The sequence below is a fragment of the Rhagoletis zephyria genome, unplaced genomic scaffold (genome assembly GCF_001687245.7).
Source record: "Rhagoletis zephyria isolate East Lansing unplaced genomic scaffold, Rhagoletis_zephyria_1.1 Rzeph_scaffold_00698, whole genome shotgun sequence".
Lineage (NCBI taxonomy): Eukaryota > Metazoa > Arthropoda > Insecta > Diptera > Tephritidae > Rhagoletis > Rhagoletis zephyria.
Genome location: NW_016157782.1, coordinates 190,967 through 205,800, shown reverse-complemented (window position 1 = coordinate 205,800; position 14,834 = coordinate 190,967). Strand labels below are relative to the sequence as shown.

At 41.6% G+C, this 14,834-nt stretch overlaps 1 protein-coding gene across 1 annotated transcript in view; it reads right to left on the bottom strand.

The window, feature by feature from the left end:
• Positions 1 to 8,187: 8,187 nt before the first annotated feature.
• Positions 8,188 to 14,834, bottom strand: part of LOC108361122 (transmembrane 9 superfamily member 2-like) — a 111,180-nt gene continuing 104,533 nt past the window's right edge. Inside the window, exons 4-5 of the mRNA XM_017613663.1 lie at positions 8,455 to 9,440; positions 8,188 to 8,404 (exon numbers count right to left, since the gene is read on the bottom strand). Of these exons, the coding sequence (XP_017469152.1) occupies positions 8,203 to 8,404; positions 8,455 to 9,440 (1,188 nt within the window). The 3' untranslated portion in view covers positions 8,188 to 8,202. The remainder of the gene's footprint in view (positions 8,405 to 8,454; positions 9,441 to 14,834) is intronic.

Below are 14,834 nucleotides of genomic sequence, written 5' to 3'. Positions count from 1 at the left end.
ATCCAAACATCGCTACATTCACATTTATAATATTATTAAGATTAAGATTTATTGTACAGCTGAAGGGAAAGACTCTGGTGTGTACATAAAATAAACAATATGCAATATAAAATGGAAATTGAAGAAGATGTAGATATTAATGACTCGTTAATCTAATCACATTCAACATTCAGCCAAAAATGGACGCTTCTCTGGACGAGATCCGTTTTCGATGGCAAGAGTCCTGCTGGCTTTAGCTCAGCTTTTGTTNGTCACAACCTTGCCCCTTTCATTTGATACCCATATTGTAGGAAAATTTTAAGGCTTTTGGGTAATCAAATTTATCGAAATATGTATGTATATCGAAGTCAAAATGAAACTTGGCACCTTCCCCTTTCCTTTGATACACATATTGTAGGAAAATTTAAAGGTTTTTGGGCAATCACATTTTGACCGATAACTCAGTTATCGATAAATTTATCGAAATATATCGAAGTGCAAATGAAACCTGGGGCCTTCACCTTTCGTTTGATACCCATATTGTAGGGAAATTTTAAGGTTTTTGGGCAATCACATTTTGACCGATAACTCAGTTATCGATAAATTTATCGAAAAATATCGATAGCCTATACTTCCTTCCAGACTATTAGCTGTCTGGATGTCAAATTTCAAGAAAATCCGTCTTGCCATTCTCACGTGATTGAGGAACAGAAGCGTGAACATCCAAACATCGCTACATTCACATTTATAATATTATTAAGATTAAGATTTATTGTACAGCTGAAGGGAAAGACTCTGGTGTGTACATAAAATAAACAATATGCAATATAAAATGGAAATTGAAGAAGATGTAGATATTAATGACTCGTTAATCTAATCACATTCAACATTCAGCCAAAAATGGACGCTTCTCTGGACGAGATCCGTTTTCGATGGCAAGAGTCCTGCTGGCTTTAGCTCAGCTTTTGTTGTATAAAATGTAAGTAAAATTGAAAGTTTCAGTGTAAATACATATGAGGGCTATTCTCTGAGTCCTGCAAAGCCCTTGCACGGTGCACGGATTGCACTTTTTGCAAAGCTGTCCCATACGAAAACCGGTTTTCACCGTGCAATCTGTGCACCATGCAAGGGCTTTGCAAGACTCAGAGAATACCCCTATGGTGAACATAATTTAGTATACAGGTATTGGGAGTGTACAAGACGCCCAACTATCTAAAGTTTTAGAAAACTTTTACTGGTTTTGCGTTCTCGTACCCAAAAAACTTGCAAAGTAGGGGAAATTGAGAGAGCCAAATGTGAAAGAGAGCTGCAAATTTCTGCTGGAAAAATTTTTCCTAGCTAAAACTTGCAAGTAAGAAAATCAGCTGATCACAAACACATGTTTGTAAATAAACAAAAGAAAATATGGCCTTTTTGAGTTATTTATTGCAAATTTCATTATTAATGCTAGTATACAACGAAAAAATGAGTAAATTTAATATGCACAACGTCTGTTGTGTTTATTTTTCGCTAATTTGCTATTAATATCCAGTTTGTTTACTTTAGTATGTGCTGCCTATGGTTGCCGTATGAAATTTTTCGTTTGTACCATAATTTACCTTTAAATATACCAAAATAGATTTAAATGCAGCATGCTGAAATGTTGTTTTGCTGAACTTTTCAGTTTTGGTAGGTTGATTGTTGAAATTAAAATTTTATAATTTTAAAGCTACATCTGTGGCTTTATCTATTACATTGTTTTTGAATCAATGATGGCAGTTTGGAGGAGATACTCTTGTTGTTGAATGAGTCATCATGTGATATCACAAATAATTATGAGAAAAATAACTTATTCATTCCGATATAATTACTTTGTATTTTAAAAAGGCTTTTCTTATCGAAAACTATTCAATTGTATAAAATGCCAAATCGGGGGAAAATGTAACAAACAGAAAATAAATTGCCAAATTAATCACCAGTGGCAACTGTGCAAGTGATCAGCTGTTTCGAAGGTTGCAAGTTTTTGCAAATTTTGCGTTCTCGTACTTCTGTTGATATTTCGTCTCTTTGAGAGCGAATGCTGCTAACTTCTCAGAACTTTTGCTGCTGGAGAATTTTGTCCTCTCAATACGAGTACACACCTATTGTAAATGTTTTCGTTGTGGCATTTTTAAAATGAAGAAATATGAACTTCTTTAGAAATAAAATAAATGTGCCTGTTCATTTTCTCCAAAATTCATAAAATTTAGTACTTGGAGCCAAAAAAGTTGTGTAGAAGGTGGACGTAATAAGAAATTCTTTATTATCTTCCAAGTTGGAAAATTCTGGCTTAAACGAGCAGAGCATACCGAGTTTCATCAAAAAACATATTTTTGAAGTGTAACTTCTTTAGCGGCGGTTGGTTGGTTGGGAGTAAACTGGCAAATTCAGCGGAAATTGCACACGGATCTGGTTGGGACGGAAATGATGCAACGGAAGTGATGCAACGGAAATGCTTGGGGCTGAAACAAGTACTTCTTGTGTATATGCAATGGAAATGGTGCAACGGAAATGGTTGGGGCTGAAACAAGTGCTTCTTATGTGGATGCATATGGTATCTATAAATTTAACAAAAATTTGCTAACAAAAGGTTAAAGAATAACACTTAGAAAAAGACCAATACAAGAATGAAAGTAAAGGTGACTACGTACATAAATGAAGAAAAGGATAAAGGCAAAGGTAAAAATAACAACAAAAATAAAGATGCGTAAAGATAAAGGCAAAAATGAAGACCAAGGTAAATCTAAACACTTTACTTATATATATAAGAACAAACGTGAAGGGGAATATGTAGCTAAAAAAAATTATGAACATAAAAGTAAAGACAAAGAGGAGGATGAGGATACCAATAAAAGCAAAGATGAAGATAGGGGAAGAAAGATTAAAATAGAGGTAATTAAAGAGGAAAGNGAGTCCGTTACAATGTATAGATAGATAAGTAACGTAAGTTTCACTTCTACAGTGTGGCCCAGGAGCACTTACTTTTTTCCTTAAATTTGCGCCTGTTTTTCTGTAATTACTGGACGATAATGTAAACCGATTTTAACATTTTCATTTCAAATTTATGCTTTTCTCATTAAAACCAGCATATGCTCTGAATTTCATCAAAATCGGATAAGTTTTACTATTTCCGTCCACAACAGCTGTGGGCATGGTAGCGCGTTGAATTTTACCATTTTCCACATATCTTCATACCAAAGTGCCGAATAGCGCATATACGAAATTTCAGCGAATTTCTAGTACGGTTACTACTTTTGGCCGCAGCTTATATTCGGGTGTCCCGCTGTGCGTTGCAACTCCGGCAATACTGCGGCGAACGAATTCAGAAAATGTATTCGCCACCCATTCGGTAACCATAGCCAATATACAATCGCGAACCAATTGCAGCCCTCAACGCAAGGTGTTGTTGGAACTGCACTTGTCGAATTACAAAACGTCGAAACCGGTGAGTTTACAGTGGTGAGAGCTTTATTGGAGCAATGTTCCGAGGGAACCCTTTGCTCCGAAAACACCGATCAAACTCTACGGTTAAAGAAAAATCCAAACGCAATCGAAATTCTTGACGTGGGTAATCACTCAAGCAACTATTGCCGTGGCACGGTTTGCTTCAATCTGCGCTCACTTACGAATCGCAAATTCAGCACTTTAGTCGATGTTGCTTATATTTTAAATTCAATAACGTCTTGTTTGCCAACAAATATCATAGTGCCTCAATCGTGGCCACATCTGCATGGCCTTCCTCTGGCAGACCCTTCATACCACAAATCCAGCAAAGTTGATTTGCTTATTGGTGTCTATCTATTCGACCAATCATTTTACCAGGAGTGCGGCGGGGCTTTCATTGCCAACCGATCGCACAAAATACTAAACTGGTTTAGATTCTCTCCGGTAGTATAGCTCAACCGTACGCAAAATCAACAAAATTTTGCTGCTGTCATTCCACACTTGAATTGGAGAAGCTTGTAAAGCTTTTTTACGGGCTTGAACAAGTACCATCTCAACGAATACTCTGACGAGGACCAATGGTGTGAAGAGTTCTTCCAACGTCCTCATACCCGTCTAGAAGATGGCACGTATATGGTAAGATTACCCTTAAAATCTATTTTTGATCTAAATCAGACTTTAAGTCGATCAAGGCAAATGGCTTTAAATCGTTATTATCAGCTCGAGCGTCGTCTAACTGCTAATTCGGAATTTCGCCACGGTTATTCCAGCGCCATTGAGGATTACTTCTACCTCCAGCAAATAACCCCAGCACTTTCCACTGAATTTGAATTTATTTATCAACAAAGAGTTACATTAGTACAATAAGAATTGTGTTCTTTTTTAGTACAACAAAATTTGGTACGCATGAAGAGGACATAGAATACATTAGAGATTACACAGGACAAAAAAAAACAAATAAATAAATAAGTAAATAATGGATAATTCTTAATTCCAAACTATACTAATTTCAATTCTGATGGCCTGCTTGGGTTATTATAGAAGTGTGAATATATGAGAGTTTTATAATTGCTTTTATTTAACTTGCCTCTTAGTGCAGTCGGAATGGAGTTCCAACTTCTAATAATATTTATGAAAAACAGTCTAGTCGATGCTGCGAAATTGAAATTGGGTACAATAAGATCTTTGGTGCGCTCAGATTTTGGGAATATCAGCTTGTCATAAAGATAAGAAGGCGACTTGGTAGTGATTAGCCGGTAAAGAAATATACAGCTCCGGGCCGTTTGGTAAGCATGTATTTCACATCCCAGCAAACTCGTTCTCCACTTCGAAATGTGGTCAAATTTTCTTAGGCCGTAAACGTACCGAGTGACATGACTGGATAGTACAGATAACTTATGAGCTGAAACCGAGTCCAATTTATTGTAAACCAGCTCAGAATAGGTCATTAATGGTATTATCAATTGAAGTGCAAGCCTACGCCTAGTAGTAATGGGCGTAAATATTGCACTTTGGCGTAGATTTCGTAGAGTACCATAAACTTTACTAACTACCGAATTTATATGATCAGTGCAGGTCAAAGACGAGTTAATTATAAAGCCCAAATTAGTGATTTTACTTACAAGTTGTAATGGTTTATTACCAATAACTAAATGAGGTATGGCAGTAGTATTAAGCTTCTTCTTTGCAATTGGTAATACATATGACTTACTAGAGTTCAGGAGAAGATTATTATCCTTAGACCATTGCTCAATGGCAGCCAGGTTACAATTAATGGGTAGATTATCGATAGCAATCGAACTTCAGTTGCGTTGCTAGTTGCCAAAACGATATTACAGATGGCAACTGGCAACTTTCAACTGACAACTGCAGTTGCTACATAATGTGTATACAGGCGACTACATTTTAGTGGTTGCTGGGAATATTTTTGGAACGTATTTAGGAGCGAAAATTGAAAAGTGTGTCATATATTTAATAATTTGAACGATATTAACATTTTGCAATGCAGTTTGCTTTTACAGAATATGGTGAAAATAACAAACCAATATCTTGAAATTTTAGTTCCCGGGAACAACGCCCTTTTGGCGAAACAAAAGCGAACACTGATTGCAATTTTTTTCCTTTATCAATTGAAGCACCTCTTTTAAACTACGGACACACCCAGTTTTCCAAATTAAAGTCATTGCTGTGGCACTTCCTTCTGCGAAAAATCGAAGACGTGCGCAAGCTTTTATGAGCGGAGGTATTGAAGTTGAACGAAGTGGTTCATGTGTTTATTAACCAATTATACTACAGCTTCTTTTGGAAGTCCTCAATATGCTTTGAAAATGAACACAAAACGATAACAAAAGAAACCATTAACTTTTGCTTGTAGTACACGCGTTAGCTCTAGAGGATTGGAATTATCCTTTAAGTGTCGCCTGATTGAGAACGCGTTCATGCATTTCTCTTCCTCCTAAACAAATAAATTGTGATAAATTTAGCTTTATTTCTGTCTTTTCTTTAAAACTCTTTATTTTAATAATTTAATTTTACTCGCACAGCTTGTTTGCAGCCGCTTGCTGGTTGTTGAACTGTCAAATTTCGATTATCGATAACTCTACAGCAACTGACGATAGTTGCCATTCGTAATACAAATTTTCTTTCCAGTTGCATTGCCAGCTGACAACCGAAGCGTGGTTGTGTTGCCATCCGTAATCGACCCATAAGTTGGCTTACTAATACATCGATATTTCTTAAGTTATTAGATAGATATATATGAATATCATCCGCATAGGCATGAATATTTGCAAATTTACATGTAAGAAAAACATCGTTTATGAACAACCTGAATAGAAGAGGACCAAGGACTGAACCTTGAGGAACCCCCGAGGAAACCGGCTCAAGTTTAGAGATATTTGTACCGATTCGTACACACTGGGATCAGAAGACCATCATCAAGTCATCTCATCCACAGACAAACCGACCCTCACGTCTTGCGTCCTACCACACCACGCAGTCATAAAAGCGGAAAGTTCCTCCACGAAGTTGCGCGTTGTTTATGAAACCTCATCGAAGACACAAAGGGCAAATCGCTAAACGATTTACTTTGTGTGGGACCGCCATTACTTAATTACTTATCAGCCGTCATACTAAATTGGAGAACCCACAAATATGTGTTTACAGCAGGCATTCAGAAAATGTATCGCTGCATTCGTATGCACTCTGATGATGCTCAATACCAGCGAATTCTATGGAGACCTGACAATGGTCACATTTAAGAATTTTGTTTGACAACAGTCCCCTTTGGCACTGCGTCTGCGCCAAATCTGCATCAAATGGACGTGGATGAAAGAGAACGATTTCCATTAGCAGAAAGGGTATTACGGCACGAAATGTACGTCGACGATGTACAAACAGATAGTCACTCATTACAAGAGGCGTTGAAAATCCGTGAACATCCTAAAGGTGCTCTTCTATCAGCTGGAATGGAGCTCCGAAAGTAGGCAAGCAACCATGATGCCCTCCTGCAGTCCATACCCTCAGAACATCGATCCAAACAAAGGCCACTTCAACTCAATTCCAATGAAGCCATTAAGACACTTGGTCTGTTTTGTACCCCTACAACAGATACTTTCCATTTTAAAATGAAATCGGAAATTGACTCTATTCTCCGACTATTTGATCCGCTTGGATTCATCACTCCGCTAATAGTATCAGCGAAAATGATATTTAAGCTGATGTGGACAACAAAAGTAAATCCCTCGAACGGCTACACAACGGGCTTGCAGTGGGAGGAAAAACTTCCAGCAGGTCTGAGTGACCGTTCGCAGAAAATTGTGCAAAATTTAGCTACTATTCACCGAATAACGATTCCAAGATACATCAACTTCGCTCCTGAAGATATTTCCTCTGTCGAATTGCATACCTTTTGCGATGGCTCAACTTCAGCTTACGCAGCTTGCACTTACATAAAGCTGCAGTAACCTTCGGCTGCAGAAACCTTCGCTTACCTATGGAAACTCGATTACTCGATAAATTTTGTTAACTCAATAAATAATCATAATTCGATAACTTGATGAATTTCATTTACTTGACACATTTCAATAAACCCATAAATTTTTATGGCTCGATAATTATCCGTAAATTTCGACAACCAATTTTCTGTGCCTATAAATTTCGACAACTCAATAAACATTGATCAATTTGAATAATACGTTGCGATAACTTTCGATAACTAAATTTTTTATAATTGAATTACTTCGATTCCTATCGAAAAATTGCAATACATTTTTTTAGCCTTTCTCTACCCTAATTTTTATGTATTTCTCGTTCATATACACTTCTGTACAGATGCAACTGTGGTCCTCTGTTGGATACGTGGGGACAAAGACCGTTGGAAAACGTTCGTGGCAAACCGAGTTGGCAAAATCTTAACGTTAACAACACGGAAGCAGTGGCATCACGTTGGTACCCTCCAAAATCCGGCAGATTGTGCAACACGTGGCACGACCGTTGCCGAACTAGAAAATTTAAATATTTGGTGGAATGGACCAACATGGCTATGCAAAACCAAATCGTCATGGCCAAATTATATTCTTAACTTGGAAGACACAAACGCCGCAGCCTACGAAGCTAAGCCAACGCTTACTCGAACGCATGCAGTTTTTTCAAATAAATTGCGTAAATCTCGCACAAACAGTCTCTGTACGATTTGTAGATCGCTGAGAATAAGCGCCTTGTTTTAGAATAATATATAGAGAATACTAATAATAATAATAGTTATAATAATAGTAACAACAATAAAAATGTTGATGGTTTTACCCGTTTTCGAAATCCCAAATAAGCTCCCACAAAAGTTAACGGCACTGATACTCCAAACCACAGCCCTAGAAGGGCTATTAGCGTGCTAAAGGGAACCGCTCCTGAGCTGCTTTCGTGCCAAAGGACTAAGTTCATTACGAAAAAGAGTCCAAACACCACGCTAATAAAAAAAAAGTTAAAACCCGAATGTCAATAAATGCATTATCTTACCCAGGACATACTACTGAAGTAAGAATAACATTGCTTTTCCATTTCATTCCTCCAAAACTCTTATAAATCCTTGCTGAGACATATCCTGCTGGTGTGCCCAGTGAGACAAATAAAACCATTGCACAAGTCATAAGCGCTCCTCGATTAGCAGGTGAAAGAAACCCCAAGCAAGCAAATGCTAATGTGATTAAGGTCATAAACGTAACTTGAACGCCAGATCCAAGAAAAATTGATAGCAACATTCCTTTCCGCGGTGGCCTAAATACATCCCCGTGTACTAATTTCCAGCCGAATTCTTCCTGCGCATCTTCACCACTATCCATTTGATTGTATCGTGCAATATCCTTATGCAGTGTCCGTAACATTATCATTGCAACCATTCCCGAAAGAAATAGCACAATTATTAGAGAGTTAAGGATAGAGAACCACTGAATATTTGTGTGCGGCATGGATTCTAAAATATAGTCCCATCGTGATGACCATTTTACCGAATTATCCATATTGAATTGCACGCTATATGTATAAGAAATTGAAAACTGCTCTCCATGACGTAGTGAGTTACTTTGTATAGCAAGTGGGTCCGTATTATCGCAATCTATTTTCGAAGGATTAAGGTGATTAATTGAACGTGGTATTATCTTAACAGATATTATTCGGCCACCATTTCCTCGGAACCCGGCGCTATTTTCAGGTTGATCACCATGGTATGTGATACGTAAATCAACATGATTAAAAATATAATAAAAACCGCGACGATTGTAATTAGGGTTAACAAGGCACGCTTCATCGCTATCTGGCCGGACAAAACAACCCATAGGAAAGCCTGTGCTACAGTATTGTTTATCGTTATCCAAGGGGTAGCACCAAGTAACAGGCATATTATCAACGATCCAGTGATGCTGATAGTTAAGACTAATTCCCTTTTTTAGTACCATAATTCGTCGATCACTTTCCATTTCACCACCAGTATAATTTTTTAAGCAGACCTGCAAATACAAAAAAATCATGTATCAAATTGTCTCTGTTACTAAATGTACGATGAAATCGGTTTAAAACTTTCTTCAAATATTTTTAAATGTGTTAGCGAAATTTTCTGGGCGTGTTAATGGCTATACAACAAAGCTCCCCAATAAATAAAATATATTTGTGGTAAGCTTACTATAAACTTACATCAATAAGTCCGATATGTCGAAAATCTTTGATTTTATTGTACAGTGAGGAAAATTGAAAACAAATTTAAGTAAAAGTTTTAATGCAATGTACTGTGGCCCAGAAGAGCACTCGTAACGGCATAAATCCATGTTTTCGGCTTAGTTACTCAGAAAAAATTGTTAATGTTGTCTGTCAACAACATTTTCAGTTTATCAAATATATTTTTTTGTTACCATGATTCAATTATTAAAGGTTTTGTAAGTAGCTTTCTTCTAAAATTTGACACTCTCACAGGGACCTTTTTTGGAAGCAGAAGGAAATGTAGCGAAGTTCCAGAAAAAGGTGTAGCATTTGCTTTAATTATTTAATTGAAACCAGCTCATTTACGCCGACTATAGCCGCTGATGGGCAAATGGGCACTACAGAGGATTCTGTGCGATGTCAGAATGGTGCTCAGCTAAGATCAGGAATCGGTGCTATGTGCTAAACTCCTTCATAGCGTAGTCATATGGAAATGGTTTTTGATCGTGGCTTGGAGGTCTGAAGGGGCTGGATCAAGGCGTCACGCGCACCGTACCGAGGATCGGCAAGGCTGGGGGCTCCTAAATAGCCCAGTCGTGAACAGAGCCCTCTGGGAGGCGGCCACACCCAGGATGTAAGTAGGCCTTACCTGGGCCTCGCGGATCTCTGCCCGGGCGGACGAACCCCTTTCTCCGCAGCCCGTGGGATCAATTATGAACAAAAAACAACAACAAAAACAAAAACAAATTATAAAGCGACCGGCCCCCTTAAAGCGTCGGAAGGGTCTCGGCCCACTAAAGAAGGAGCTCAAGCGATGCAGAGTACCTCCACCAGCCGTAGTGCGATGACAATTAGCGGGAAACCAAGGCCAGTGGTGAAACCGGGCCAAGCTCTCGTAAAAACGCAGGAAAGCGGCGGTGGGGATGCTCAAAGGAGTCCACCCCGGGAAACTCCTGGCAGCACTGGATGCCAACCTGGCATGCAGATTGCAGCCGGGGATAAGGCTGAATCTGGGGCGCAGACGGCCTTCACGAGGCCAGAACCAGCTGCAGCGGGCTATCGACAGAGGAAGCTGGCTGCTCGAATCCTGCAAAGGTTCACCACAACGCCTGACCTGTGTAGCAAGGCGAAAGAAGAGCATGTGAAGGAGATCCTCACAGAAATCGACTGGGCAAAGGCAGTCCTGCCCGACTACCGCAAGCCGGAGGAGAAGCAGCCGCAGGCGCCCTCCAGTAAGCGCAATAGATCGGGGGAAAATACGCCCAACTATGCAAAGAGGGTCAGAACGCAGGGGCCTTCTTTTGCTGAAGTAGCCAAGGAGCAGATCCTGCTCGGCGTCATTGATGAGAGCAATAAAGACAGCCTCACCCTGAGGCAGCAATGGAAGTGGGTTAAGGCCGCGATGATCGACATTGCATTAACATTATATTGGAGAATCCGGGACCTCCGCCAACCTGCAAGGGAGCGGGGTGTTTCCAAAATAACATCCGCGTTATAGCATGCGATGATGCTAGATCAGCGGAGATCTATAAGAATACAGTCGCAGGTATTGCAGAAATCTACCCTGGTGTGAAGCTCAGGGCGGTCGACTTCAAGGACTTACCTGTGCGACCGAGAGCGAGAGCATGGCTGCCTTGCAGGCCAGCGGAGCCAGAAAGGATCCTGAAATTCATAAGGCTCTATAACCCGGAGCTACCTACCGAAAATTGGAAGGTGGTAAAGATCAACGAAAGCGTTAAAGCGACGATGCAGGTTGTCCTGCTTCTAAATAAGGACTCCGTAGAGTGGCTGGAGCTAAAGAGCGGGGTCATACGTTACGGCTGTGACATGGCCAAAATTAAGGTCTACAGCAACGACGTAAACGCAGCGAAGAACCTGATCGCGGAGGTAGAGCCGGAAGAGGCCAACAGCGACGTGGAGATGGAGGAAGAATCCGAGCAGGTTGATCCGATGGACGAACTGACCGGGGGTAATGCCTCATCGACGTCTTCGCTGGGGGTCGGACGCATGCTTCGGCTTTATACGGAGGAGGAGTTGATCAAGACGTAGGAAGACGCAGTCAACTCCACCCTAACAGGCGACGTGGGCGACAACGGCCAAGATGGTGAAGGTACTGCAGATTAACCTTCACCACTGTAGAGCAGCTTCAGCTGCACTGGTGCTCCATCTAACAGCTAAAGGGGCAGCCGACATCGCCCTAATCCAAGAACCTTGGGTGGTGGGACAAAACGTTTGTGGGCTGAAAGCGCCGGGCTACAGACTGGTAAATGGAGCCTCAACAGGGAGACCAAGGACGTGCATATTGATAAGTATCACACTAAAGTGTCTCTTTCTTCCACAATTTAGCGACGAGGACACAACAGCGGTCAGTCTAAGTGTAAACGGACGACCAATTAAGATGGCATCCATGTACCTAGCGCACGACAAGGAGGTGCCAACTATCTGCATTAAAGACCTAGCAGCACGAGGGAGGCGCTGATTTTGAGAGGTGATGCGAATGCTCCCCAATCACACCTGGGGCAGTTCCGATGATAACGAACGGGGTGAGTCACTTTTTAATTTCATACTTAGCTCTAAGCTTGTTATTGCAAATAGGGGGAATGACCCCACTTTTTTTTACAAAATCCCGAAGGGAGGTTCTGGACGTTACCCTTATCTCTGAGAAGGAATGCTCCTCGAGCACCTTCCACTTCCCGACCACCGATATATCCAATTCGAGGTAGTTGGGGGAACGCCCAAGGCTCCTCTAACTAGAAAATTGCGAAATGCCAACTGGCATAGGTATCGGAAAGAGCTGGATAGGCTTTTGCCACAAGATAGAGAGCCGGCTACTCCAGCAAACCTAGAGGAGCTGGAATATCTTGTCGACCATTTTACGGGGGCCTGCAGTAAGGCAATAGACATTGCATGCCCCAAAAAGCAGCACCGGGGTAGGAAAAAGCCACCCTGGTGGAATGAAGAAATCAGGATTTCACGCAAGAACTGCAGGAAAACCTTCAATCAGGCTACTGCGTCTGGTAGTGAGGGACATTGGGAGACCTACAAGACAACGTTACGAGAGTACAAGAAGCTCCTAAGAAGGTCGAAAAGAACCTCATGGAAAGACTTCTGCAATGGGGTGGAGTCTATCTCAGAGGCAGGCAGGCTCAGAAAGATACTCTCAGGTACTGCCCAGAAAGCCCCAGGATGCTTGCAAAGACCTGACGGCTCCTGGACAGAGACCGAGGAGGAATCACTGGATCTGCTTCTTTGCACACACTTCCCGGGTGCCACGGATAGCATGCCGGTACAGCCACATCTAACTGGAGATCNGCACTAGGGAAAAGGTCATATGGTCTATTGGGACATTTAAGCCCTATAAATCACCAGGCCAGGATGGCATTGCCCCCATACAGCTGCAGCAAACACTTCAGCTAAGCTCAGNAAAACTTCCCGGGTGCCACGGATAGCATGCCGGTACAGCCACATTTAACTGGAGATCTTTCGGTCACTGGAGATTTCCGCACTAGGGAAAAGGTCATATGGTCTATTGGGACATTTAAGCCCTATAAATCACCAGGCCAGGATGGCATTGCCCCCATACAGCTGCAGCAAACACTTCAGCTAAGCTCAGCGTGGCTACACGCTATAATTAAGGGAGTATTAGCTTTTAACCATATCCCTAGAAAGTGGGGGGAGTCAAGAGTGGTGTTCATCCCCAAGGCAGGGAAGGTGTCTCACAACAACCCAAAGGATTTCAGGCCCATCACCTTGTCGTCGTTTCAATTGAAGGTTACGTAGATACTGGGGGAGGTCCGTATCAGAGAGTCGGTTGGTGACGGACTCTCTACCACACTACATGCTTATACGAAAGGTAGATCTACAGAAACGGCGCTACATGAAATAGTGTAGTAGTAGATCACTAGACATCAAAGAATATGTGCTAGGAGCGTTCCTGGATATAGAGGGCGCCTTTAACAACATCATGCCGCGCGCGATAACGGCAGCACTGACGGGCCTGGGCATCGAATCGCGCTTAGTTGCGCTCGTAAACCAAATGCTGAGATGCAGGGTCGTTCGGGCGGAGCTGGCGGTGGTATCGTTGACCAGGATCGTAGAGAGGGGCACCCCGCAAGGGGGCGTCCTATCCCCTCTATTATGGGTCGCGGTAAACTCACTGCTGTGTGGCATGGAGGGGGTGGCTGTAAGGTTATTGCGTATGCGGATGATCTTGCACTAACAGTAAGTGGGAAATTTCCACAGACTCTATGTGACATTATGCAGGTAAAACTGAAGGAAGTCGAGAGGTGGACAAAAAATAACAAGTTAGGGGTAAACCCAAGCAAGACAGAACTTGTACTGTTTACAAGAAGGTACAAAATCCCCCATTGATAACACAAAGGCTGGCACAGACCACACTAAAATTAAGCGAATCTGCTAAATACCTGGGGAAAGTCCTGGATAAAAAATTAAGCTGGATTCAAAACACCGAAGAGCGGGTGCGGAAGGCCACGGTTGCCCTATACAGCTGCAGGAGAGCAATCGGCCAAAAATGGGGTTTAACCCCGAAGCTAGTGCACTGGATATACACCGTCGTGGTGAGGCCCATACTTCTGTATGGGGTAGTGGTATGGTGGCCAGTGCTGGAGAAGAAAGTAAACAGTGTTAAATTACAAGAGTGGAGAGAACGGCCCTGATCTGCATTAGTGGTGCTCTCCGCACAACACCTACTATGGCAATGAATGCGATCCTTAACATCATACCCATAGATATTATGAGACGACAATACGCTGCATTTGCAGCCCTAAGACTACAGGGGCTTAAAAGCTGGAAAGCGGCTCGTTGTGGTCACACTACAATTCTGAGAAACCGACAACTACCGAGTACAAAGGACTACTGTGTACCAAGGCTCACTTTCACTAAAGGTTATAGCGTAACGCAACCTAGCAGAGAATCATGGCTCTAAGGAGTTCCGGGTCTAGAGATGCCAAAAGATTCTACACGGACGGCTCCAAACTAGAAAAATAGGGTAGGAGGATGCGTCTACTCGGAGAGAATTGGGAATAAAAAGATCATTCCGACTACCTGACCACTGTAGTGTCTTTCAAGCCGAATTGGCAGCCATACAAGAAGCCGTTGACAGCCTAAAACTAGCTGTTATCGCCACTACGGAAATATATATATACTCAGACAGTCAGGCGGCCCTTATGGCGCTTGACTCTGTCACT